Below are 20,260 nucleotides of genomic sequence, written 5' to 3' on the forward strand. Positions count from 1 at the left end.
CATTATGTTAGTTATTATATCCAACTCCAACACTTTTAATGGTGGTGTTGTACTATTGTAACTCAATGATCTCATAGACAATAAAAACTTAGAAAATATAGTTATGTGGAACTTCTTTATAAATATTATCTCCAATAAATAGCCTACATCCACCCACATTTTACAACTTCTTCTTCCTCCATATTAACTATTATGCTCTAAATAAAATTATTTCATTTTACGACTTCTTCTTCCTCCATAATAGCTATTATTAGTTACATGTCCCGCGCGATGCCGCGGGTCAATTATTTTTTCAAGTTACCTGATTAAACTAAGTTAACCCGTTAAACCCGGGATTCGTGTCATTAATATCTGGTAACTAAATAAATAAAAAAATGAACATTAACAAACTAAACTAAACAAAAAAAATTAATTAAAAAAAAAATATATATTTTAAAAAAAAATTCGCGCCATGAAAGTTTGTTAACTGCATAGAGAAAAAAATTGACGGGTTAACTCATAATTTAACAAAAAAATTAATTAAAAAAAATCTGGGTTAACCCGTTAAACCCGGAATACATGTTATAAAAGTTTGAGATACAAAAAAATTTAACATTAAAATTTTTTTTAAAAAAATATCCAATAAAAAAAAAAAAACAAAAAAAAAGAAAGACAACTCAGTTAAAAAAAACAAACAAAAAATTAAAAAAAAAACTTAAAAAATAAAAGCAAAAAGTACAAAAAAAAAAAACCAGCTTAGTTTTTACTATAGAGTACATTTTTTACTATAGAGTACATTTTTACTATAGAGTACACTGTGCAGTACACTAAGCAGCAGTTTTAGTTATAGTTCAATTCGATGCTCTCAATAAAATTATTTCATATAAACTGGCACACATCACCCGTGTTTTTTGAGAGTATCACCTAATATTATATGAAGGGTTACTAAAAACCCCGGATATACTAATCGTTGTTAGATATTCAAAGATAAGAAACTAATTGGAACTAGATATTCAAGGGATATTAACATCCCAGCGCACCTGCTTTAGATAAGTTGTTTCGCAGTTTGATGTGATTTAACCACATTCAAATTAAATACTTAATTCCTTTTTTCTTCTTTTCATTATATGTCTCTTTTTTCTTTACATTAGAAAGAAACTACATGAAAGAAAATACAAACACACACAGTAACACCACTTTTTTTTTTTTTTCTATGTATCAGTTTTACATATTACAAAAATAACATAAATTAAACAAAAATACTAACAGTAATTTTACACACATTTTCCATCATGTAAAAATTACAAAACAAGCCCCTAAACATCCAGGAATTGCAGAGGACTCCTGGAAGCTGCCGGAACAGTGGCGGCGCGTCTGTCCACACGCTGCCGCTACTGAGGGCCGTGGACCCACGCGCTGCCGCGAAAAGACCAGCCACAGGGGACATCTGGAACGGCTTCCTCCCCTCTTCACTTTCCTCGCCGGTGGCGACAACGCCGTTACCTGCAAAACACCAAAACGCAACAAGCAAGTCTGTTTTAGTCTTGTTTTCAGATCGGCTTCCGTTCCTTTCCCCTTTTCAGATCTGCCAAATCTGGAACCGGGCGTTGCACGCGCCGCCAACAGACCAGGCGTGTGGATGGCTGGATCGGTAACTTCCCTCTTCCCATTTCTGCAACGGTGGTGTTGTCCACCGCTGCCATGGTTGTGAGATCGGCGCCCATCCAAGCTTCGGTTTTCTGCTTTTCTGTCCTTCGATCTCCCTCCTCATTCCCTCATCGTCTCTGGTAATGAGACGCTGGAGAAGGGAAGCTGCTGCTATGTTTGGTATTCAAGGGGAGAGGAAGATGGCCGACTGGTTTCGGGAGAAAAGCTGAGAGGGGAGTCTTGGTCGGGCCAAGGCTAAAACAGGGGTGGTGGCTCCGGTGAGGGAAATGGAGGGGAAGACTTGACCGGCTGAAGGGAGAAGAAACCGAAAATCAAAAGGGGGGGTCGGCTGCAGAGAAGATGAGAGCTTGGGTCTTTTCTTTTGGGCGGCTGCCTAGGAGCAGAAGAAGGAGGATACAGGGAGATGGTCCTCAGGTGGCGGCTGCTTCGGTTCTTTATTGGCAGCGGCTTGTCAGTGGCCGCTTGGGTGAGGAGAAGAAAATGTTAAAGGTTTTTTGCTTTTTTTCAAAGGAAAGGGGCGGCTGCCGAGAGGTTTTTAGGTTTCTTTCAAAAGCCAGGCCGGCAGCTTGCCAAGAAGACCATCAAAATGGAGGGGGAGGGCAGGTTTTGTTTTTTTTTTTTTTTTTCGGAGAGGATGGATGATGGTTGGCGGCTGAAGAGAAGTCGTTTAGGTTTTTTTTATTTTTGTCCCCCCCAACATTTTTCCCCCGTCTCCAAATTTTTCTCCCCCGGGTCCTTTTTTTTCCTCTTGTGTTCACTGTAGCTTAGGATTTCCAGAAGAAGTTTTTGCTAGGTTTCAAACTGGTGTTTTAATTTTTAATTTTTTTTATTAATTTTGATTTTTTTTATTTTTTTATTTTTTAAAAACGAGCAACATCAACATCAACTCGACAAGAAAAATCAGTAATCATAAAATTTACACATTAAAAGTTGAACGCATTTCAAATACTTTTAAAAATTTTAATTATTTTAAGATCGCGTCGAAAATGTTAAAAACAATGCAAATATATTAAAAATATATTTTTTGAGTTTTTCTTTGTTTTTTTTTTTTTTTATTTTTCTGAGAATTTATCAAAAATATAAATCAAAAATTAAGTAACAACATAAACAATACAACACTTGGTTAATTGACTGGTATTTAAAGCAAAACAAGTAATAAGAGCTGCTTTAGTAGCCTTTTATTTATGTGAACACGATGTTTTAGTAGCTTGCCATCAATAATGTAAAAGTAATTGTATTTGTTTTCTTTATTTGTATATTATATAGAAAATTTGAATCAATTAGAGAAACATCAATGGATTTTTTAACCAAAACCTTTGAGGGGGGGATTTCTCACAACATATATATTGTTAGTTTTTTATGTTTAAATTAAAAAAAAAAATCATGTTACAAGATTTAGATTAAAAAGTTATTATTCTTTTAATTTTTTTGGTAATCATAAACCAAGAAAAAATGCAGGAAAAGCGTATGAAACACTAGCTTAATCCATATAAAAGGTACTTAAAATGTAGATGCAATTATGATTAGGTGGTGATTCTATCTATAGTTATGTTAGTAACAAGTTTATAAAAGTAGAGGTGATAATAATAATAATATTGATAGTAATGATAAAAGTTGAAGGGACACTAATTAATTTGATTGTCATGACAATTATTAGAAGATAGTAATAATAATAATGGTGAATTTAGTTTCAAGTGTCAATTATAAAACCAGTGATGATAGTGAGATTGATTCAAAAAATGGTTTATGTTGGAATTTGATATATATAATTAGGAGTTGGTTAGCTTTTTTTTTCTTTTCTTTTTTTAATTTTGTTTTAATTCTAGATACTTAAGTCTTAAAAATAAATAAATGTTCTAAATAATTTATTTTGATTAATAACACATGAAAAACAAATTATAGAAAAAATTCGAAAAGAATGTGATCAAAAGAAAACTTTAACGCAATATATAGATGTTAATTAAACAAAAATATTTGGAAAACAAAATGTTAAGTCATTAAAAAAATATTTATAATTAATGTTTCGTAATGATAAAATTCAATATTATAAACAAAATATTCAATGTTCACAACATCAAAATTGGCCTTTATATAATGATGAGACCTTTGACAAGTACTATATATAGTAAAATTGAAGCAAAACTTTTTTCGTTTTTTACCACGGGTTTGATGATATATACTTCATGAGCACAATGACCCAAGAGCTGATGATCAAGCAAGTATTTGTGGTGGATAAAACAATTATAAAATGATATTTGTTTATAAATAAATAAAAATTGTAGTGAGACTTTGAGAGAGAAACTAAAAGAATATTTTCAAATTAAAAACAAAATCTCAATCATAATTTCTTGCAAAATAATTTTATTTATTTATTTTACCTAAATAAATTTATATTATGTACTCTGGATAATCTAAATTTATATATGATATTAGAAAAAAGTTGGAAAAAGTTTATATTATATGAGATCAATCACAATCAAAATTCTTGAATTTATTTAAAAATTAATTTTATAATAGTATGTCAGTTAATTATGTGTCATTTACACACTTAGTATTTTTTTTATTTGATCCTTTTCCAATAAAAAAATTAAATTATGTTATATAATTTGTAACATTTATTTTAAGATTCTAAAGCAATAAAACACTTAAGTTGAATATGAATTGAATGAATGTTGCTATATTTTTGTTGTTGTTTATTTGTTATAATCGTATGATTTTAAAAAAATCAGGCTATATCTTTTTGTTGTTTCCTTATTAAAATTATATTATTTTAAAAAAAATCAAATGCCAAATGACACTATAAATCTTTAAAAAACATTATTGTTATATATATTGAACTAGAATGATTTTTTAAAATTACAATTTTCTTAATTGGATATTTCCACAAAATTTCAATAATGGAAAGCTGACATTAACTAATTGAATATGATCTTAAGTTCACCAATAAATAAAACAATATATCATGTATAAAATCTTGAATAAAATAACAAAACAAAAAAAAATAAAGGTACACGCAAAAAGAAAAATTCAACAAATTAAATTATTAAAAAAAATTATAAATGATAATATGAAAGAAATAAGAGGAGATGGGCATAGACTTGAGCCCAAATGCGTCCAGCCTCCGTCTAGCAAGGTGAATTTGGGCTAGCGTCCAAGTTTATTTAACTTTTTTAACAAAAAAAAAAAAACCAAATTCATACATGAACAATGGATAATTCAACGTCCACACATCATCTCCGTTCATTTTCTTGCCGGAATCTGGGAGTATTTTGACAAGCCACGAGGCTTAACATAAAAACTTGCAAAAGTTGAACGTAGAAAAGATCTACTAATCAATCTGTCTCTTTAAAAATTTACACCACTTTAAACCAATCTTTACATAGTAGAAAACTCAAAATCCTAAATTAAATTAAAAATTAATTAATAAATAAATTAAATATGAAATTAAACTTAAAATCTAAAATAAAACATTAAATAATAAAATTAGCTTAAATAATATTTTTCGAGTCTAATTCAAGGAATTATTTTTTATATATAACCGAGATTATAAAAGTTTTTGATCAAATTTGTGTGATCATATCAAATGTTATGGGTTTTTTTTTACCAAATTAATTGTATAACATAAATAGATTTTTTCTTGAGCTTCACAATCTCCTGCTAATTCATAAATAAGTCTATCAAACTTTCTACAAAATCTGATTTAGAATATCCATAATTGACTGTAAAAATCTATCGGTTTTTTAAAGTGCTTACACTATTTTTTTTGTGTTTTAAAAATATTTTTTAAAAAGTTTAAAAATTTTATTTTAAATTAATAACTTTTTAGTATTTTTACGTTTTGAAAAAATATTTTCACTTAAATAATCATAAACTCTTCTTTACGCTTATTGAATTTTTAAGGGTGGCGATGTCGGTGCGACAAATACTTCTTATAATTTTATTAGTTGCTCCATGATACGTTAATTATGCTAAGATTTTGATACTTTTGGTTAGGGGTGTTCACGGTTCGGTTCGGTTCGGTTCGGTTCGGTTTAGACTTAAAAAACCAACCGAACCAAATTTCAATATTTTAGATAAATTTTAACCGAACCGAACCGGAAACCGGTTCCAACCGAGCCGGTCCGGTCTGGTTGAATCCGGTTTTTTTTGGAAAAAACCGGGAAACCTAATCCCTTCATCAAATCCGGTTTTTTTTTTTTTGAAAAAAACCGGGAAACCAAAATCCCTTCATTAAATACGGTTTTTTTTTTTCAGTTTTTTTAAAATTCACTTAGCCTTACAGTAAATTGAGTTTTAAAAGTTACAGAAACCTGAATTAATTCACAGCTTGGCTGCCATAAACGGGAATTCCCTACTGAATAGTGAACATTTATCTTTCAATATGCATGCAATGTGGAAGTGCCATCTACAAGGCTTTCTTCTCCTGTTAACTCTGAATTTTCTTCTCCTTTCAGGTTAATGCATATGCACTTATGCAGACAACTTCAAATTCAAGGGGCATCCAAGACTGATGACAAATAAATTTATTTTTCATGTTTTGTTTCCTGGTTTATAAGCCTGAAGTTGTTCAAATGATTTACTTTACACTTTACAGGCAGACAGCGAGCTGTGCTGATAAACCATTGAATTCTTCACATGAATTCAATCTGACAGATACAATACAATAAATCAATTTCAATATGGATGCAATGCAATAAATCAATTTCAATATGCAAGATGCATGATTAAATTTGAACACCTCAAATTAAAAGTTTGTTCGCACTAGAAAAGTTAATATTAACAAGCGAATACATTAGCAACCAGCAATAAATTATCATAAACATCCAGCATAAATTGAAGAAAAAAACACAACACCAGCATCCAAAAATTCCAGCAACAGCAGCATGTGCATCCAAAAATTCCAGTAAGGATAATGCTATATATATAAAAAAAACACTTGCAAATTAGCAGCATATTAGAGTTCAACTATTGAAAGAATTAAATTAAGTATGAAAAATATTAAAGGGAATTAACAAGGTAAAGTAAATTAATTACCCAGAATAATTATATTCCAAAATTACACCAAGCCACCAATACTGCTCACAAACAATCAGTTGAGATTTTTAAACTTTCACTAAATTCTACAAAAACATAAATTAAAAAGTTAGATTAAACATATGTAAATAAATGATATTATAAAATAACTACATTTAAATTTGTAAAAGAAATTACCTGACTCAATCATCTCAGAATTTTCAATATAATCCATGTAATTGCTGATGTTGATTGGAATTGATGCTAAACTCAACCAATTCTGACAACAAACCAGTGTTTGCACTGTCGATGGAGATAAAGAGCTTCGAAATGGATCTAAAATACGACCACCAGTACTGAAAGCTGCTTCAGAAACAACTGTAGATACCGGAATAGCTAACACGTGTTGTGCCACCTTAAAACGAATCTTGTATTTTATAGCATTACACCTCCACCAACCCAAAATATCTAATTTAAAATCATTAGGATCCTCACAATCATCACCCAAATACCTCTCAACCTCATTTTTTTTTGTACACCGCCTTCTTCCTCTAAATGTTTTTTGAATTGAGAAGCTAAGTCATCCAACATATCATCATTTCCCACCATTAAATCAACATTAACATTTTCATTTATACTAGTTCCAACACCATGAACAACCTCAACATTCTCATCAACATTCATATAATGCTCAAACAACCTTAGCAAAGTGTCTTTAACCTTAATTGTAAAATTTTCAGCCTCTTCAACATCATACAATCTTCCAAAACAAAATCTCACATACTTCAATTTGAAACGTGGATCTAACACAACTGCCACATACAACAAAAAGTTTTGTGTATCTTGATCCCCCCAATATTTTTTATACTTTGCCATCATATTCTTGGGCATTTTACTTACATAAACATCTTCACTTCTATAAAGTTGAGATATGCTTGTATGCATGGAAATCAATTCATGAAAGAAAGAATTAGATGTCACATACAATGAGCCAGAAAATTTCAATGTAACCGTGTAAAATAGTTTCAAGAACTTGACAAAAGATCTAGCCTTTTCCCAATCTTCTAAAACAGGAGGACCTAAGTTTTTTTGTTTTCCTTTTGAATCAACCTCAAAGTAACTCAAATACCTAGGATCGGTTTCTTCTAACCTCATAAAAACCACATCAAATTTTTCAGCCGCATCTAACATCATATATGTAGAGTTCCATCTAGTTGCAACATCCAAGCAAACAGATTTTTTACTCCCAATTTTCAACCTCTCCGCACATTGGTTAAAAACAAGTTGTCTAGAAGGAGAAGATCTAACAAACCTCACTGCATTCCTAATCTTAACAACTGAATCATCAATATCTTTCAATCCCGCACATACAATAAGATTAACAATATGTGCACAACATCTAACATGCATGAAGTCATTTGACAATATATTAGTTGCCCAATTACTTGTTACTCTTTTCAAATATTTTATTGTCAAATTATTTGAACTTGCATTGTCAACTGTAACTGTTAAAATGTTATCAATTCTCCATTCCAACAAACAACTCTCAATTGCTTGGCCAATTGTTTCACCTTTATGATTAGAAACTTGACAAAAGTTTAGAATTCTTTTATTCAAGTTCCAACCTTCATCAATTCAATGGGCAGTCAAACACATATAATTAATATTTTGGATTGATGTCCAAGTATCGGTTGTTAAACATGCACGTTGATCCTTAAGAGCTTTCTTTAATTTTTCCTTCTCAACTACATAAATTTTTAAACAATCTCTCCAAATCGTCAAACGAGAAGGAACATCAAATCTAGGTTGCATTACTTGACAAAATGATCTAAATCCTTGGTTTTCAACAAAGTTAAAAGGTAGCTCATCAAGTATAATCATTTTTCCTAGGGCTTTCCTACACTCTTCATAACAATAACCCACCGCCTTAATAGTCACCAGATTTTCCTCTCCACTATTACCCCCTTTTATCATAGGCCTAGGTTGTAAGACTAAAGTTTTTTGTTTTCGGTCAATCACAAAAGGAAACTTTTTGCATACACCTAGATGACTCCACATGTTACTAGTCCCATTAAGTATAGTATGGCATGCATAATCTTTTCCACAATACATACATGCAGCCCTAGGAGCCTTAGCATTACCATCTAATTTTTTAAAGTGATCCCAAATCTGAGATGTTTTTCTTTTATTAGATCTAGAAGCTGGATTACCTTCACTTTTAGTGTTGCTATTTGTACTAGAAGTAGCAACTAGGACTGGAGCTGGAATAGGAAAAGAATGGGGTTCTGAACTTGAAGGATTTGATTCAATTGCTGTACGATCTTCCCGATTATCCATCTGAAATTAAAACAGATTATAAAATAATGAAAAAAAACATTATTTGCAGCTATTAATTGAACTGGAACTGAAACTGAAACTGAAAGTGTGTTTTGTGATCTAAAAAAATTAATTGAGAAAGATGCATTGTGTATTTGTCTGTGCAGCTATTAATGAACTAGTTTTGTTTGTTAGTCTCTTTAAAATTGTGTGTAGAATTTAAAATTTATCACTGCTGGAACCTGCAACAAATTCTTTTTGGTTGAACCAGCAAATTGGAAGCTGGCAGTGGCAGTAGGGAGAAAATTGTTTGAACCAGCAAATTGGACTGACATTCATGCTATGGGAATCAAAAATGAAGGAACAGACACCTGAATCCTCAAAATAACCATCAATAACTTCATATGAGAAGCTGGCAGTGGCAGTAGGGAGAAAATTGTTTGAACCAACAAATTGGACTGACATTCATGCTATGGTGGACTGACATTCATGCTATGGGAACCAAAAATGAAGGAACAGACACCTGAATCCTCAAAATAACCATCAATAACTTCATATGAGAATCTGGCAGTGGCAGTAGGGAGAAAATTGTTTGAACCAGCAAATTGGACTTTAATCGGTATGAGAATCATAATTCTTTTTAAAAATAAATAAGCATGAATGTCAGATTAGTATTTATGCTATGGGAATGAGTGAATATGTTTCTCCCTACTAATCGGTCTGACATTCATGCTATGGGAACCAAAAATGAAGAAACAGACATGAAAAAACCCAATTCTTTTCGGTTTAGAAAAAACCCAATCCCCGATTCCTCGATAATCATGAAAAAACATATTCAGTTATTCACTCATTCACCCGACAGGCAACAAACATGAAAAAAAAATGTTGTAACAGGCGACAAACACATTTGAGTATTTGACTAATTGATAATCAAACAGAAAAACTATAACAATTAACACGCATATTTCAATACCAACATAAATTAACAAAAAAGGAGATAGGGCCGGGAAGGAGGGACTAACCTGAAGACAGAAGCAAAAACCCTAGCCGTTGAATCGTTGATTAAATGGAAAAGGGGGCGAACCTGAGGATAAAAAAAAGAGAAGCAAAGGTCAGAGAACTGAGAAGCATCAAAGTTTGAAAATAATTATGTTGGACTTATAAGTAGTTAAGCACACGAAGATAATCTTACTAATGGAGGAGCCCTGTCGTTCTACTGCAACCTATAAGTGAAGAGAGAAGCAGGGGGCAAGACAGATGCAGAAGGGAAGACAGAGGAAGGAAGCAAATTGATGGAAGAGACAGATGCGGAAGGGAGAAAAGGAAGGATGAAATTTGATGGTGAAGCCCTGAAGGGCAAGACAGATGCAAGACAGCAAAAAGGAGAAGACGATAAATCATCTGTGGTGTGGGGATGTGGGCAGATGGGAGACTCTTTGAGTTTTTGGTGTGGGGGCGGCGGCTTCTTCAGTAGTTCAGTTTAGAATGTTAATTAGATTTAGGGTTATGAGTGACTGTGTTCGTGTGTGACTGTGCGTGGTATTTATACTACCGGTTCGGTTCACCGGTTTAAGTTGTCAAACCGGAACCGAACCGAACCGGCGAGATTTTATGGTTTTAGCAATCGGTTTAATCGGTTTTCTATCTCGGTTCGGTTTTCTCAGTTAATTTTTTATCGGTTTTCTCGGTTTTTTCGGTTAATCGGTTTTTTTGAACACCCCTACTTTTGGTGTGCAGTAGGTGTAATTTAGCCAGATAGCTTTTATAATATAACTGAAGGATGATTAATTAACACAGCGTAACATGATAAGATAAAGTATGCACAAAGAAAATAGAGTTTTCCAAAAACGAGTGAATTTTTTATCTGATACGGGACATCTCTTCATCTCTTTATAAGCTTTATAACTCTTTAAATTGTCTAAAATTCGATGAAAGAAAAATCGAAAAATCAAAATCTTAAGTAGAATAGAAAATAAAAATCTAAAATTTAAATAAATAATAATAATAATAAAATCAATTCAAACAACATCTTTCGATCTTAATTTGAAATGTATTTGAACCTATAAATATATATATGGTGATTACAACCATTTGATTCCAATATAAAATTAAGCTTGTAAAATATCTTGCTAACAATCAAATTAAAAATTTATAAATTTATTTCACCAAGCTAATCTTTACTGTACATACATGTCTTTTTTTTAAGACTTGTTCATGAACAAGTATATTTAGGATTTTTTTGGAGTATTGTTATGGTTGTTTTTTAAATATTTTTTATTTTAAAATATATTAAAATGATATTTTTTATTTTTTAAAAATTATTTTTTAAATGAGTGTATCAAAATGATCTAAAATATTAAAAAAAATTTAATTTTTTTAAAAACACGAGTTAGCCCGCGTTTCCAAACACTCTCTTAGACTTTCTATTGTTCCATAGTTTACTATTCAAAACTCTTAGTTTTTTTCAAACTTACCTACATCATTATTAAATAGAAACGTCTATTAAAATCCATAAAGTATATGTATTGGAATAATAATAAAAAAAAGTATATAGTTTCATATCATAAGCCCTGCGATAATATATTAAGAAAAAATAATTTACAAACAAATTTTTATATAAAATGATGTCTCAAATTGAAATTAATAACATAAAAACAAACACATACACAGGCTCACTGAATGTTTGACTTCAGTTTACTGATTATATATGTACAGAGGATTTTGTTCCAAAACAGGAAGGGTTGCCATGAAAATCACGAGCTAAGTAGATGCCTGCAGAATAAAGTTTTACCTGCGACAAAGGGAAAGTAATATATATACGTACAATAATAATGTTCTTCAAAAACAGGAAGTGTTTCCATGAAAATCACGGGCCAAGTAGATGCCTGAAGAATAAAATTTTACCTTGCGACAAGGGAAAGGTAGCTATTCTGGAAGAAGAACATTTCCTCTCTTTTGTAACTTGTAAGTAATCATCGTTCTACAGGAATTCATAACAAAGTTCTGTACTTGTGGTATTAATTCTTTCGAGCAGTGATGGCAAAGCGAAATATTTGTGGAGCCAGCACCTCTAAAACAACTCGTGAAAATTATAGGATTTTACGTTTCGGTTCTAAAACTTCACTTCTCTTGCGTATGAATCACTGAATGATGAGAGAAGAGAGATTAAGTCACTAGAGAAGGGAGAGAAGGGAGAGAAGGGAAAAGGATTTTGGCCGGATACACTTCTAAATCGAACTCAAGTTGACGGAAAATTATAATTAAGCAGCACAGTCCCCATCGATCATTGCCCTGCCGCGTAAACTCTCCAGGTATGGTTTTGGATATTATAGAAGCAGGTTGGTTTCAGAATTTTTAATTTTATTTCTTTGTTGGAAGAATGATGGGTGTGCATTAAGATCTAAAATAGTAATACAAAGTTAAAAACTCAAAAAGATAAAAAAATATTAAGAAAAAGATATATTTTTATTAAGTGTTTCTCTCTAATTAAGTTAACAAGCTCATTTATAAATATTAAATCCTAGATAATTAAAGAATTAAAATAACATAAAGAAATTTTAATCTGAATAGAAATTGTATTCTACATACTTAAACCGGTTAACCATTTCTTTAATCGGTTGATTATTTTAATTTATTCCACCTGGTTACCCTGTTTCTACCAGTCAATTTGTTTTTAGCCGGTTGATTGATTCAACTAATTTTTAGAAATTAATTTACTTTAACATTCTTGCCATCCAGATAACAAGAGTTTTGGGGTGTAATTAATGTAATTAGAGCAGCTCTAAGCACAAATCAACTTCAATGTTATTAATGCTTTTAATTTACTGCTTGTGTTGTTATCTGAAGTAACCAAAACCACCATGTCTGCAAGAAGTTGGAAATGGTCAATTTGTTAAGATTCATTGTTTTCAGTAATATAATGATCTTGTTTTTCAAATAATTTGTGAACGTTTCTGTGTTTAGTACTAGCTAGTACTCTGTTCGTTGTTGCATTAGTTAGATTTTGTCTCTGGTTTTTTTGGAATCTTTACTAAAGCTGATTTCATTACTGGAAAAATTAAATTAGATTGCACCTTTTGTTGAAGGCGAACAAAGGGACATAAGATGGATATCAACAACTTGTCCGAACGTGCTCAAGAATTGTGGAATGAATGGGAGTTTCGCTCACTGATTTTGTTAAGTCTCTTTCTCCAAATCTTTCTCATCGTCATTGGAAATCGGCGGAAGTACAGCAGTGGAATCGGGCTCGAATGGTTTGTCTGGATAGCATACTTGTCTGCGGATTGGGTGGCAACTTTAGCATTGGGTATTGCTTCCCGTAGCCAAGGAGGTTTGGAAACAAATCCCACCAATCCGACTCCAAACTTCATTCCATCATTTTGGGCACCAATACTCCTTGTACACCTTGGTGGCCCTGACACTATTACTGCTTTTGCACTTGAAGACAACGAATTGTGGTTAAGGCACATTCTCCAGCTAGCAATTCAAACTGCTGCGGCTTCTTATTTCGTGTTCAAATCATGGGGTAAGGATCCACTCATATATATAGCCATTCCCGTTTTTGTTGCTGGAATTACCAAGTATGGCGAAAGGATTTTCGCTCTTTGGCAAGCTAGCTCCGAGAAGTTAAGGGCCTCCGAAATTGGAAGAAATTTCAATAGCGAATTGAGAAAGAAATTTCCATCTGTTAGCTTATTTGACATGTCTGGGGAAGACGTGAAAGAAGGTTTAGAATTTAACAACATAATACCTGAGGCTTTGTATCTCCATGAAGCACATCTTTTATTCCAAATGTTCAAGATACTTTTTGCAGATCTCGGCCTTGCCCATTTTAGCCATATGACAAGCTATCGTATGCTGAGAAGCAAGAAAGCCACAGAAGCCTTCAAATTGATAGAATTCGAGTCGAGATTAGTGTACAATGTGTTTTTTACAAAGGTGACAAGGGTCTGTTTACCGCGTGCAATTCTTCGCTCCATCAGTTTCCTATCTTCTACTTCTGCATTGGTCACCTTCTCGTTAATGATCGCGAACAAGCATGCCTATCCAGAAACAGAGGTAATTATATCATACATCTTGCTGGGTGGTGGAGTTATTCTTGAGATATATGGAGTCATCGTGCTACTCTTATCTGAATGGGCTATGCTTCATCTTAGCATGCTAAGAAAGCCTTGGGCCAATTCTGTCTATCGAGCTATCTATTCTGACCGCTACGAAAGGCGGGAAAGATATATGGCGCAACACGACTTAATAGATGCTCAAATAACCCAGAACGGAGCTTTGTGGAAGATGTTCATAAATTCGTTGGCATGTAAACCAACACCCAAAGTTTGTTTTCTGAAGTTGATAGGCATGTATAACATTCAAAGTTGGGAACTTATCAGTGACGAATTAAAAGAAATAATTTGGGAATACCTCATAGACAAACGTTCGAGATATAGTCATCAAATGCCTCCACCTGATCCTGGCATGAATGATTTGAAGGAGTTATTGGCTGAAAGAGGTGATCAGGTACTGGAAAGCATGGGATGCTTGGAAGAATTTCGTTGGGCTGTGGTTGAAATAGACTTCCATGGGAGCCTCCTTTTATGGCACGTTGCCACTGATATTTGCTATCATGATGATATTCGCAATAACAAAGTTGATGCAAACAATCCTCCTCCATATTGCAAAATGAGCAGATCCTTATCTAATTACTTGTTGTATCTTCTAATTGAACGTCCAAATATGCTGCCTAAAGGGATTGGTGACGAAAGGTACAAGCAAACCGGCATTCAACTCACCAAATTCTCGTGGTGCTGGAGATCGGAAATAATAACACCCACTCATTGGGGTTCTGAAGAGTTTATGAATGAAATAAAAAAAAATGAAAGCAATGTGTCAATGCTACATGATGCTTGCAAGCTCGCCAAGGAATTACAATCTCTGGAGAATAATTGGACCAACGGAAAAAAGTGGAAGATGATAAGTCAAATATGGGTGGAGATGTTGACTTATGCAGCATCTAATTGTGGATGGAAAGAGCATGCTCAAGCACTTACACGTGGCGGGGAGCTCCTCACTCGTGTGTGCCTTCTCATGGCGCATCTGGGTTTAAGCGAGCAGTGTCTAACAGCTGTAACAACTAGTTTCATGGAAGATCGGGAATCGGGATCCAAAGCGAGCAGAAGGATATCTAAGAAACAGCACGAAAAGCCCATAATTGGAACACTTTAAAATAAATAAATGTAGCATATTTGCTTCTTTTTATTATTATTATGTTTTCCAAGCTACTCATTAAAGATTATTTAATGGTCATACTTTTTTTAAGAAAAAAAAATTATTGCTTGAGGTTTGAAATTATATATATTGAACTAGAATGATTTTTTAAAATTACAATTTTCTTAATTGGATATTTCCATAAAATTTCAATAATGGAAAGGTGACATTAACTAATTGAATATGATCTTAAATTCACAAATAAATAAAACAATATATCATGTATAAAATCTTGAATAAAATAACAAAACAAAAAAACATAAAGGTACACGCAAAAAGAAGGATGATATATTTTATTGTATTTATCATTTAAATAAAAAAGCACAGAAAAGAAATTCAACAAATTAAATTATTAAAAAATTTATAAATAATAATATGGAAGAAATAAGAGGAGATGGGCCTAGACTTGAGCCCAAATGCTTCCAGCCTCTGTCTAACGAGGTGAATTTGGGCTAGCGTCCAAGTCTATTTAATATTTGTGGAACCAGCATTATTTCTAAAACAACTCATGTTAAAATAATTAATGGATTTTACTTTTCGTCCTAAAACTCCATTAATTCTCTCGTGTATCAATCACCAAATGCTGAAAGAAGAGAGAATAAGTCACTGGAGAAGGGAGATAGAAAAAAAGGATTCATTTTGGCCAACCACTCTTCAGCACAAAAAATGCCTATTTTTTTGTTAATAGATTCATCTTTTATATCAGGGTTTATTAAGTTTTTTTATTTGATTTTTTTTAGACTTATTAAAGGCTATTTTAAGGTTGAGAAGGAGGTTACTATGGTTTCCAATATATTTTTATGTTATTACAAGATGAAATTTAGGTGTTTTTAGTCCAAAAATCATGTTATTAATAGATTTTATGATATAAAAAAAGCACTTAAGGAGGAATGTTGATGCTATCTTCCTTTACATTAAAAATTAACTTTAAATTATTCTTGCGTGTGAACGCGATAACTAGTATTAACTCCATGATAAAAATTACTAAAGTCCCAAAAAAATGGTTAATTTTATTAATTTTCTTATCCATGGCATAAACTTTTCATAAAGTTTTGCTTGTGAATAGAGAAAGTAATTTATTCTATATTTTTTCTTGCAAAGATCTCTTTATAAAGGTTTGAATTGTGATGAGAATAAACAATTTATTATATTTATATGCTACATTATCAAGTTTATAGCGTCGCAAATTCTCTTTAAAAAAAAAAAAAGCACAGTTTTGAGGCATAAGAGCTCGAAACACTTCGCAATCTGGTAACATATATTTATATATTCTCGATGGGGGACAGCTTTAAGTGATATTACTTGATATCGAGCGTTGAGTCAGATCGATAATCATGGTTTTAGGGTCAAATTACTCAACCTTGAATTTTTGAAATCCCATAAAAAATTGGGGGAGGAATTTGTAATTTTATTTCTTAATTTCAATTTTAAGCACCACATCAACTTATTTGTGTCTAAGAATCCTTGCTATCAAATTGGGGGATGCTTTTACATAAAGTAATAAAAAAATCTATTGAAATCAAAATTAAAAAAAAAACAAAAAAACAAAAAAAAACTACAAGATTCTTCTTCATTCAATCTAATTGCTCGAGGAATAATTTTACTTTAGTTTCCAAGGAGGGCCATTGATGCTCTTGTCTAAGAAACTTTGGAATATTTGTGAGCGCTGATGAGACTTAAGGTAGAGAACTTGAAAATTAATCTTCGAATAAAGAACATGAAAGTTAACCTGAGAAATATTTTAAGAATAAATATCCTAAACGACGTGTTTGTAACGCATCCGAATGTTGTGAATCATGCTATGTATCTCTTTTGAAACAGTCTTTGTTTTCTTAGTCTGATAGGAATTAAAGCAAAGAATTTGAGAACTGTATACTTTAATCAATCCAAGGAAAACCTCTGTTTTCCCAACACTATGTTCTTTCTATTTTTGCTCATGTCGAAGGCTTTTTCTTAAAGTTGTAACTTGTGAATACAGAAAGTAATTTATTCTATATATTTTGCTGTTGCAATAACCTCTAAGATCTGCTTAGATAACGTTGGGAAACTATCTCTGGACAAACAGAGATAATGGAGAGAGGGAATATGTTTTCCTGTATTTTTTTTTAATTTTAAAATCATAGAAATCCACTTCAAAACTGTTTTAGAGATAAATTTATTTCATATATCTTTTTAATAAAAAAAACATTTCTATTTCTTTTGTGTTAGTTCATTCCTTTTCTGATAATATGTGTTAGTTGATTCTATCTTGAAACATTAACCACTATATACACACCTTTCCTAGAGTTTTGGCTTGTGATGAGAGCAATACTTTATCCTGTTTCTTCTATCAAGTATATAAGAACGTTGGACTGACTTCATTTTGGGTACTAGTAGGAATTTTATGTTCAAGTTTATAGAGTTGCACAATCTCCATAAATAAATCACAATCTCTAGAACTAAAACACAGATTTGTGGCACCAGGATTGGCAGGCGACAGAAGCTGGTTCACTGGAAGAAGAGCCCGCAGACATTCACCAAACGTTTGGGCTGCAAAGTTGTGAGTATGTGTCTCTGTTTGTATCTGTATCTGAACTGTTTTTTGACATGTTTTGAACTCTAAATCTCTCAAGGTGTATGGCTGCTTCACACTATGCACATCGAGGAACCATTCTTTTCTCTTGCGGTGATGATAAGAAAGTATTAGAAAGCATAAAACTCGAGGGCTTACATCCTACAACTGGCTACTGATAAGTCATATGGTTAAGGGTAATGTAACTGCAGAGAAAGACAAACTATCAAACATCTTCACACTAATGACTATATATTGCATATCAACAGGGAAAAAAAAAAAAAGGACATCTGTGTCGTATTTGATTTCTCTAGTTTATTTAAGTTCTTTTATATACATATAATGATTTTGGTAGATTTATTTATTCTTGAAAATGTTTTCTTTTTAGGGTCTTGTGGTCAAAGATGGGCATGCATGAATGTCTCAACCTGTTGAGGAACTATGGAGTGGATGTGGGCTTCGCGCATTGAAGCTACGCAATCTCTTTCTTCGAATACTATCGGATTCTGACTTGGTACTGTTGTTTGGTTAGTATACTTATCACAAACTTGGTTGCCGTTAAATTTAAGGTTTAAGAAAAATTGAATCCAAGGGTTAGATTGTAATACCAACAAAGTAGAAAACAAAATGAAAATCATTTAAAAGCTTGAAGAACAAAGTATATATGAAGAATGAAAGGTTTGAAAAGTTGCGTTTTCAAACCTGTGTTTAATAACATAACGGTTGAAACTTCAACCAGATGTGTTCATAAGATTAAAAAAGGACAAATATCTGTCGCAGAGTATTTGGCAGAGCAAAAGGTCTATAAAAAACAGATCTAGCTGCTTGGTTTTAGTTTTTATCTTTCTTTCTTTTTTGTTTAGTCATGTTTGGTTTCTAAAATACATTAAACTAAACAAGTTCTTTGAAGTGTTCTTGGAAAAGTTATTAGTTTACTATCTAAAACTCTTGAGATCTTTCTATTACTCCTCAAAATATATTTGTTTTATCCTAATAACGTCCATATTTGCAGTGGGTAAATAACACTTAAAACCATGTTACAAAAGCTGAACAATCATCAATCCTCGGCAGTGGCAACTTTATCATTGGGTATCCTTGCTCTCAGCCAAGCCAGCTCTGCAAATCCGAAGTTGATTCCAATAATTCGGCTTCCAACCCTGCTTCTTGAGCTTGGTGGTCCTTGAATTGTCACAGCTTATTCTATGGAAGACAACGAATTATAGCGAAGGCACCTTCTTGAGCTAGTAGTTCAAGTCGAAGTGGCTTCTTATGTCTTGTTCAAGTTACGGAGCAGGAATGCCATCATGCTAGTAGCCATTCCCGTCTTTATTTCAGGAATAATCAAGTATGGAGAAAGGATATGGGCTTTCAGGTTAATTAGCAAGTTCCCAGACTTTTGAGCACTACACAGACAATCAATTACTCTTCCAGCCAAGAACATCGCTTCCGAATTTGCATGCAACAACAGCGTACGAGGATAGATATCTCTATGAAGCTCGTCTTTTGTTCAGGATGCTGTTCACAAATTTAGTTCTTCGCATTGATGATCACAAGATAACCTACGATTTGATTTCCAAAAAGAATACCAGATTAAGAAGGCTGAAGTTGATAGAAGTCCAGGTGGGAATAATCATGTATGATCTGCACTGTTCTAAGGCGAGAAAGGTTTCTTTTCCACGCATCATCCTCCATATTCTATCACCTTCTTATCCTCTGTTTCTGCATTAGTTGCCTTCTCAACAATAACCACAAAGAAGAACGTCTATTCTAATAGCGATACGATGCTATCTTAATTACTTGTTGCTGCTCGGAGCTGTCTTGCCTGAGAGTTAATCTATCATCGTGTTTTTTTGGTCGGACGTGGTCAGATGGCGGGTAATTTTCTTGATGGAACCAATGGTTTTTTTAAGAATCACAGAAGATAGTCAGGATCTATGGCTCAACATGACCTAATTCTAGGTTCTTAGCAAGCATTTGCCTGGAAAATTGGAACGTTCATGGCAGGGAGGGTGTGGATGATGATTTAAAAGAATTGATCTTCATCAATCATGCCTTGCATAAACGTTCAAGGATATCAGTGAGTTCAACGTCCTCAAGCAGCTATAATAATTAGCAGAGAGAGGTGACGTGGCACATTTCGAAGCAAGGATTTCTTTGAAAAAATTGGATGGAGGGTGGTTGGTGTAGAATTTATTAATAGCCTCCTTTCTTGGCACATTGTTACTCATGTCTTTTATTTTCACATAGTAATTTTATATAGTCGGCCTAAATTACTGAACTATATAAATTATATGGATGGGTGCTATTGTATGATTGACAGATTTTTATATTTTTTTTTTTATTTTTCAATTGATTTTACAGCTTTTTCTACCACAATTATCATAAAAAGTTAAAAAAAAAATGGTGCTGGCAATAAGCTTGATCCAAATTAATTAATTATCTAATTAATCATATGGAGTATTTCCTGATTCATCA

The 20,260-nt window shown here is 32.6% G+C and overlaps 1 protein-coding gene and 1 long non-coding RNA gene across 4 annotated transcripts; both read left to right on the forward strand.

Annotated features, from left to right (window-relative positions):
• The first annotated feature begins 11,993 nt into the window (after nt 1-11,993).
• Nucleotides 11,994-15,192, forward strand: LOC118039671 (uncharacterized). The gene is made up of 2 exons (XM_035046437.2): nt 11,994-12,287; nt 13,043-15,192. Exon 2 carries the CDS (start codon nt 13,081-13,083, stop codon nt 15,190-15,192), a length of 2,112 nt encoding a protein of 703 aa, XP_034902328.1. The 5' UTR covers nt 11,994-12,287; nt 13,043-13,080.
• Nucleotides 15,193-17,269: 2,077 nt separating this feature from the next.
• On the forward strand, nt 17,270-20,155 carry LOC118039668 (uncharacterized). 3 transcript variants are annotated; one of them, XR_004685964.2, is made up of 4 exons: nt 17,270-17,600; nt 17,698-17,777; nt 18,174-18,312; nt 18,798-20,155. It is a non-coding gene; the product is annotated as an uncharacterized lncRNA (long non-coding RNA). The 3 variants fall into 3 exon arrangements; XR_004685960.2 differs by having other exon boundaries at nt 17,273-17,982; XR_004685961.2 differs by having other exon boundaries at nt 17,278-17,777.
• The last annotated feature ends 105 nt before the right edge of the window (nt 20,156-20,260 follow it).

This window comes from Populus alba, chromosome 16 (genome assembly GCF_005239225.2).
Source record: "Populus alba chromosome 16, ASM523922v2, whole genome shotgun sequence".
NCBI classification, from domain to species: Eukaryota; Viridiplantae; Streptophyta; class Magnoliopsida; order Malpighiales; family Salicaceae; genus Populus; species Populus alba.

Coding starts and splice junctions, on each gene's coding strand:
- LOC118039671 (XM_035046437.2), top strand. CDS start 13,081: ATGGATATCAACAACTTGTCCGAACGTGCTCAAGAATTGTGGAATGAA.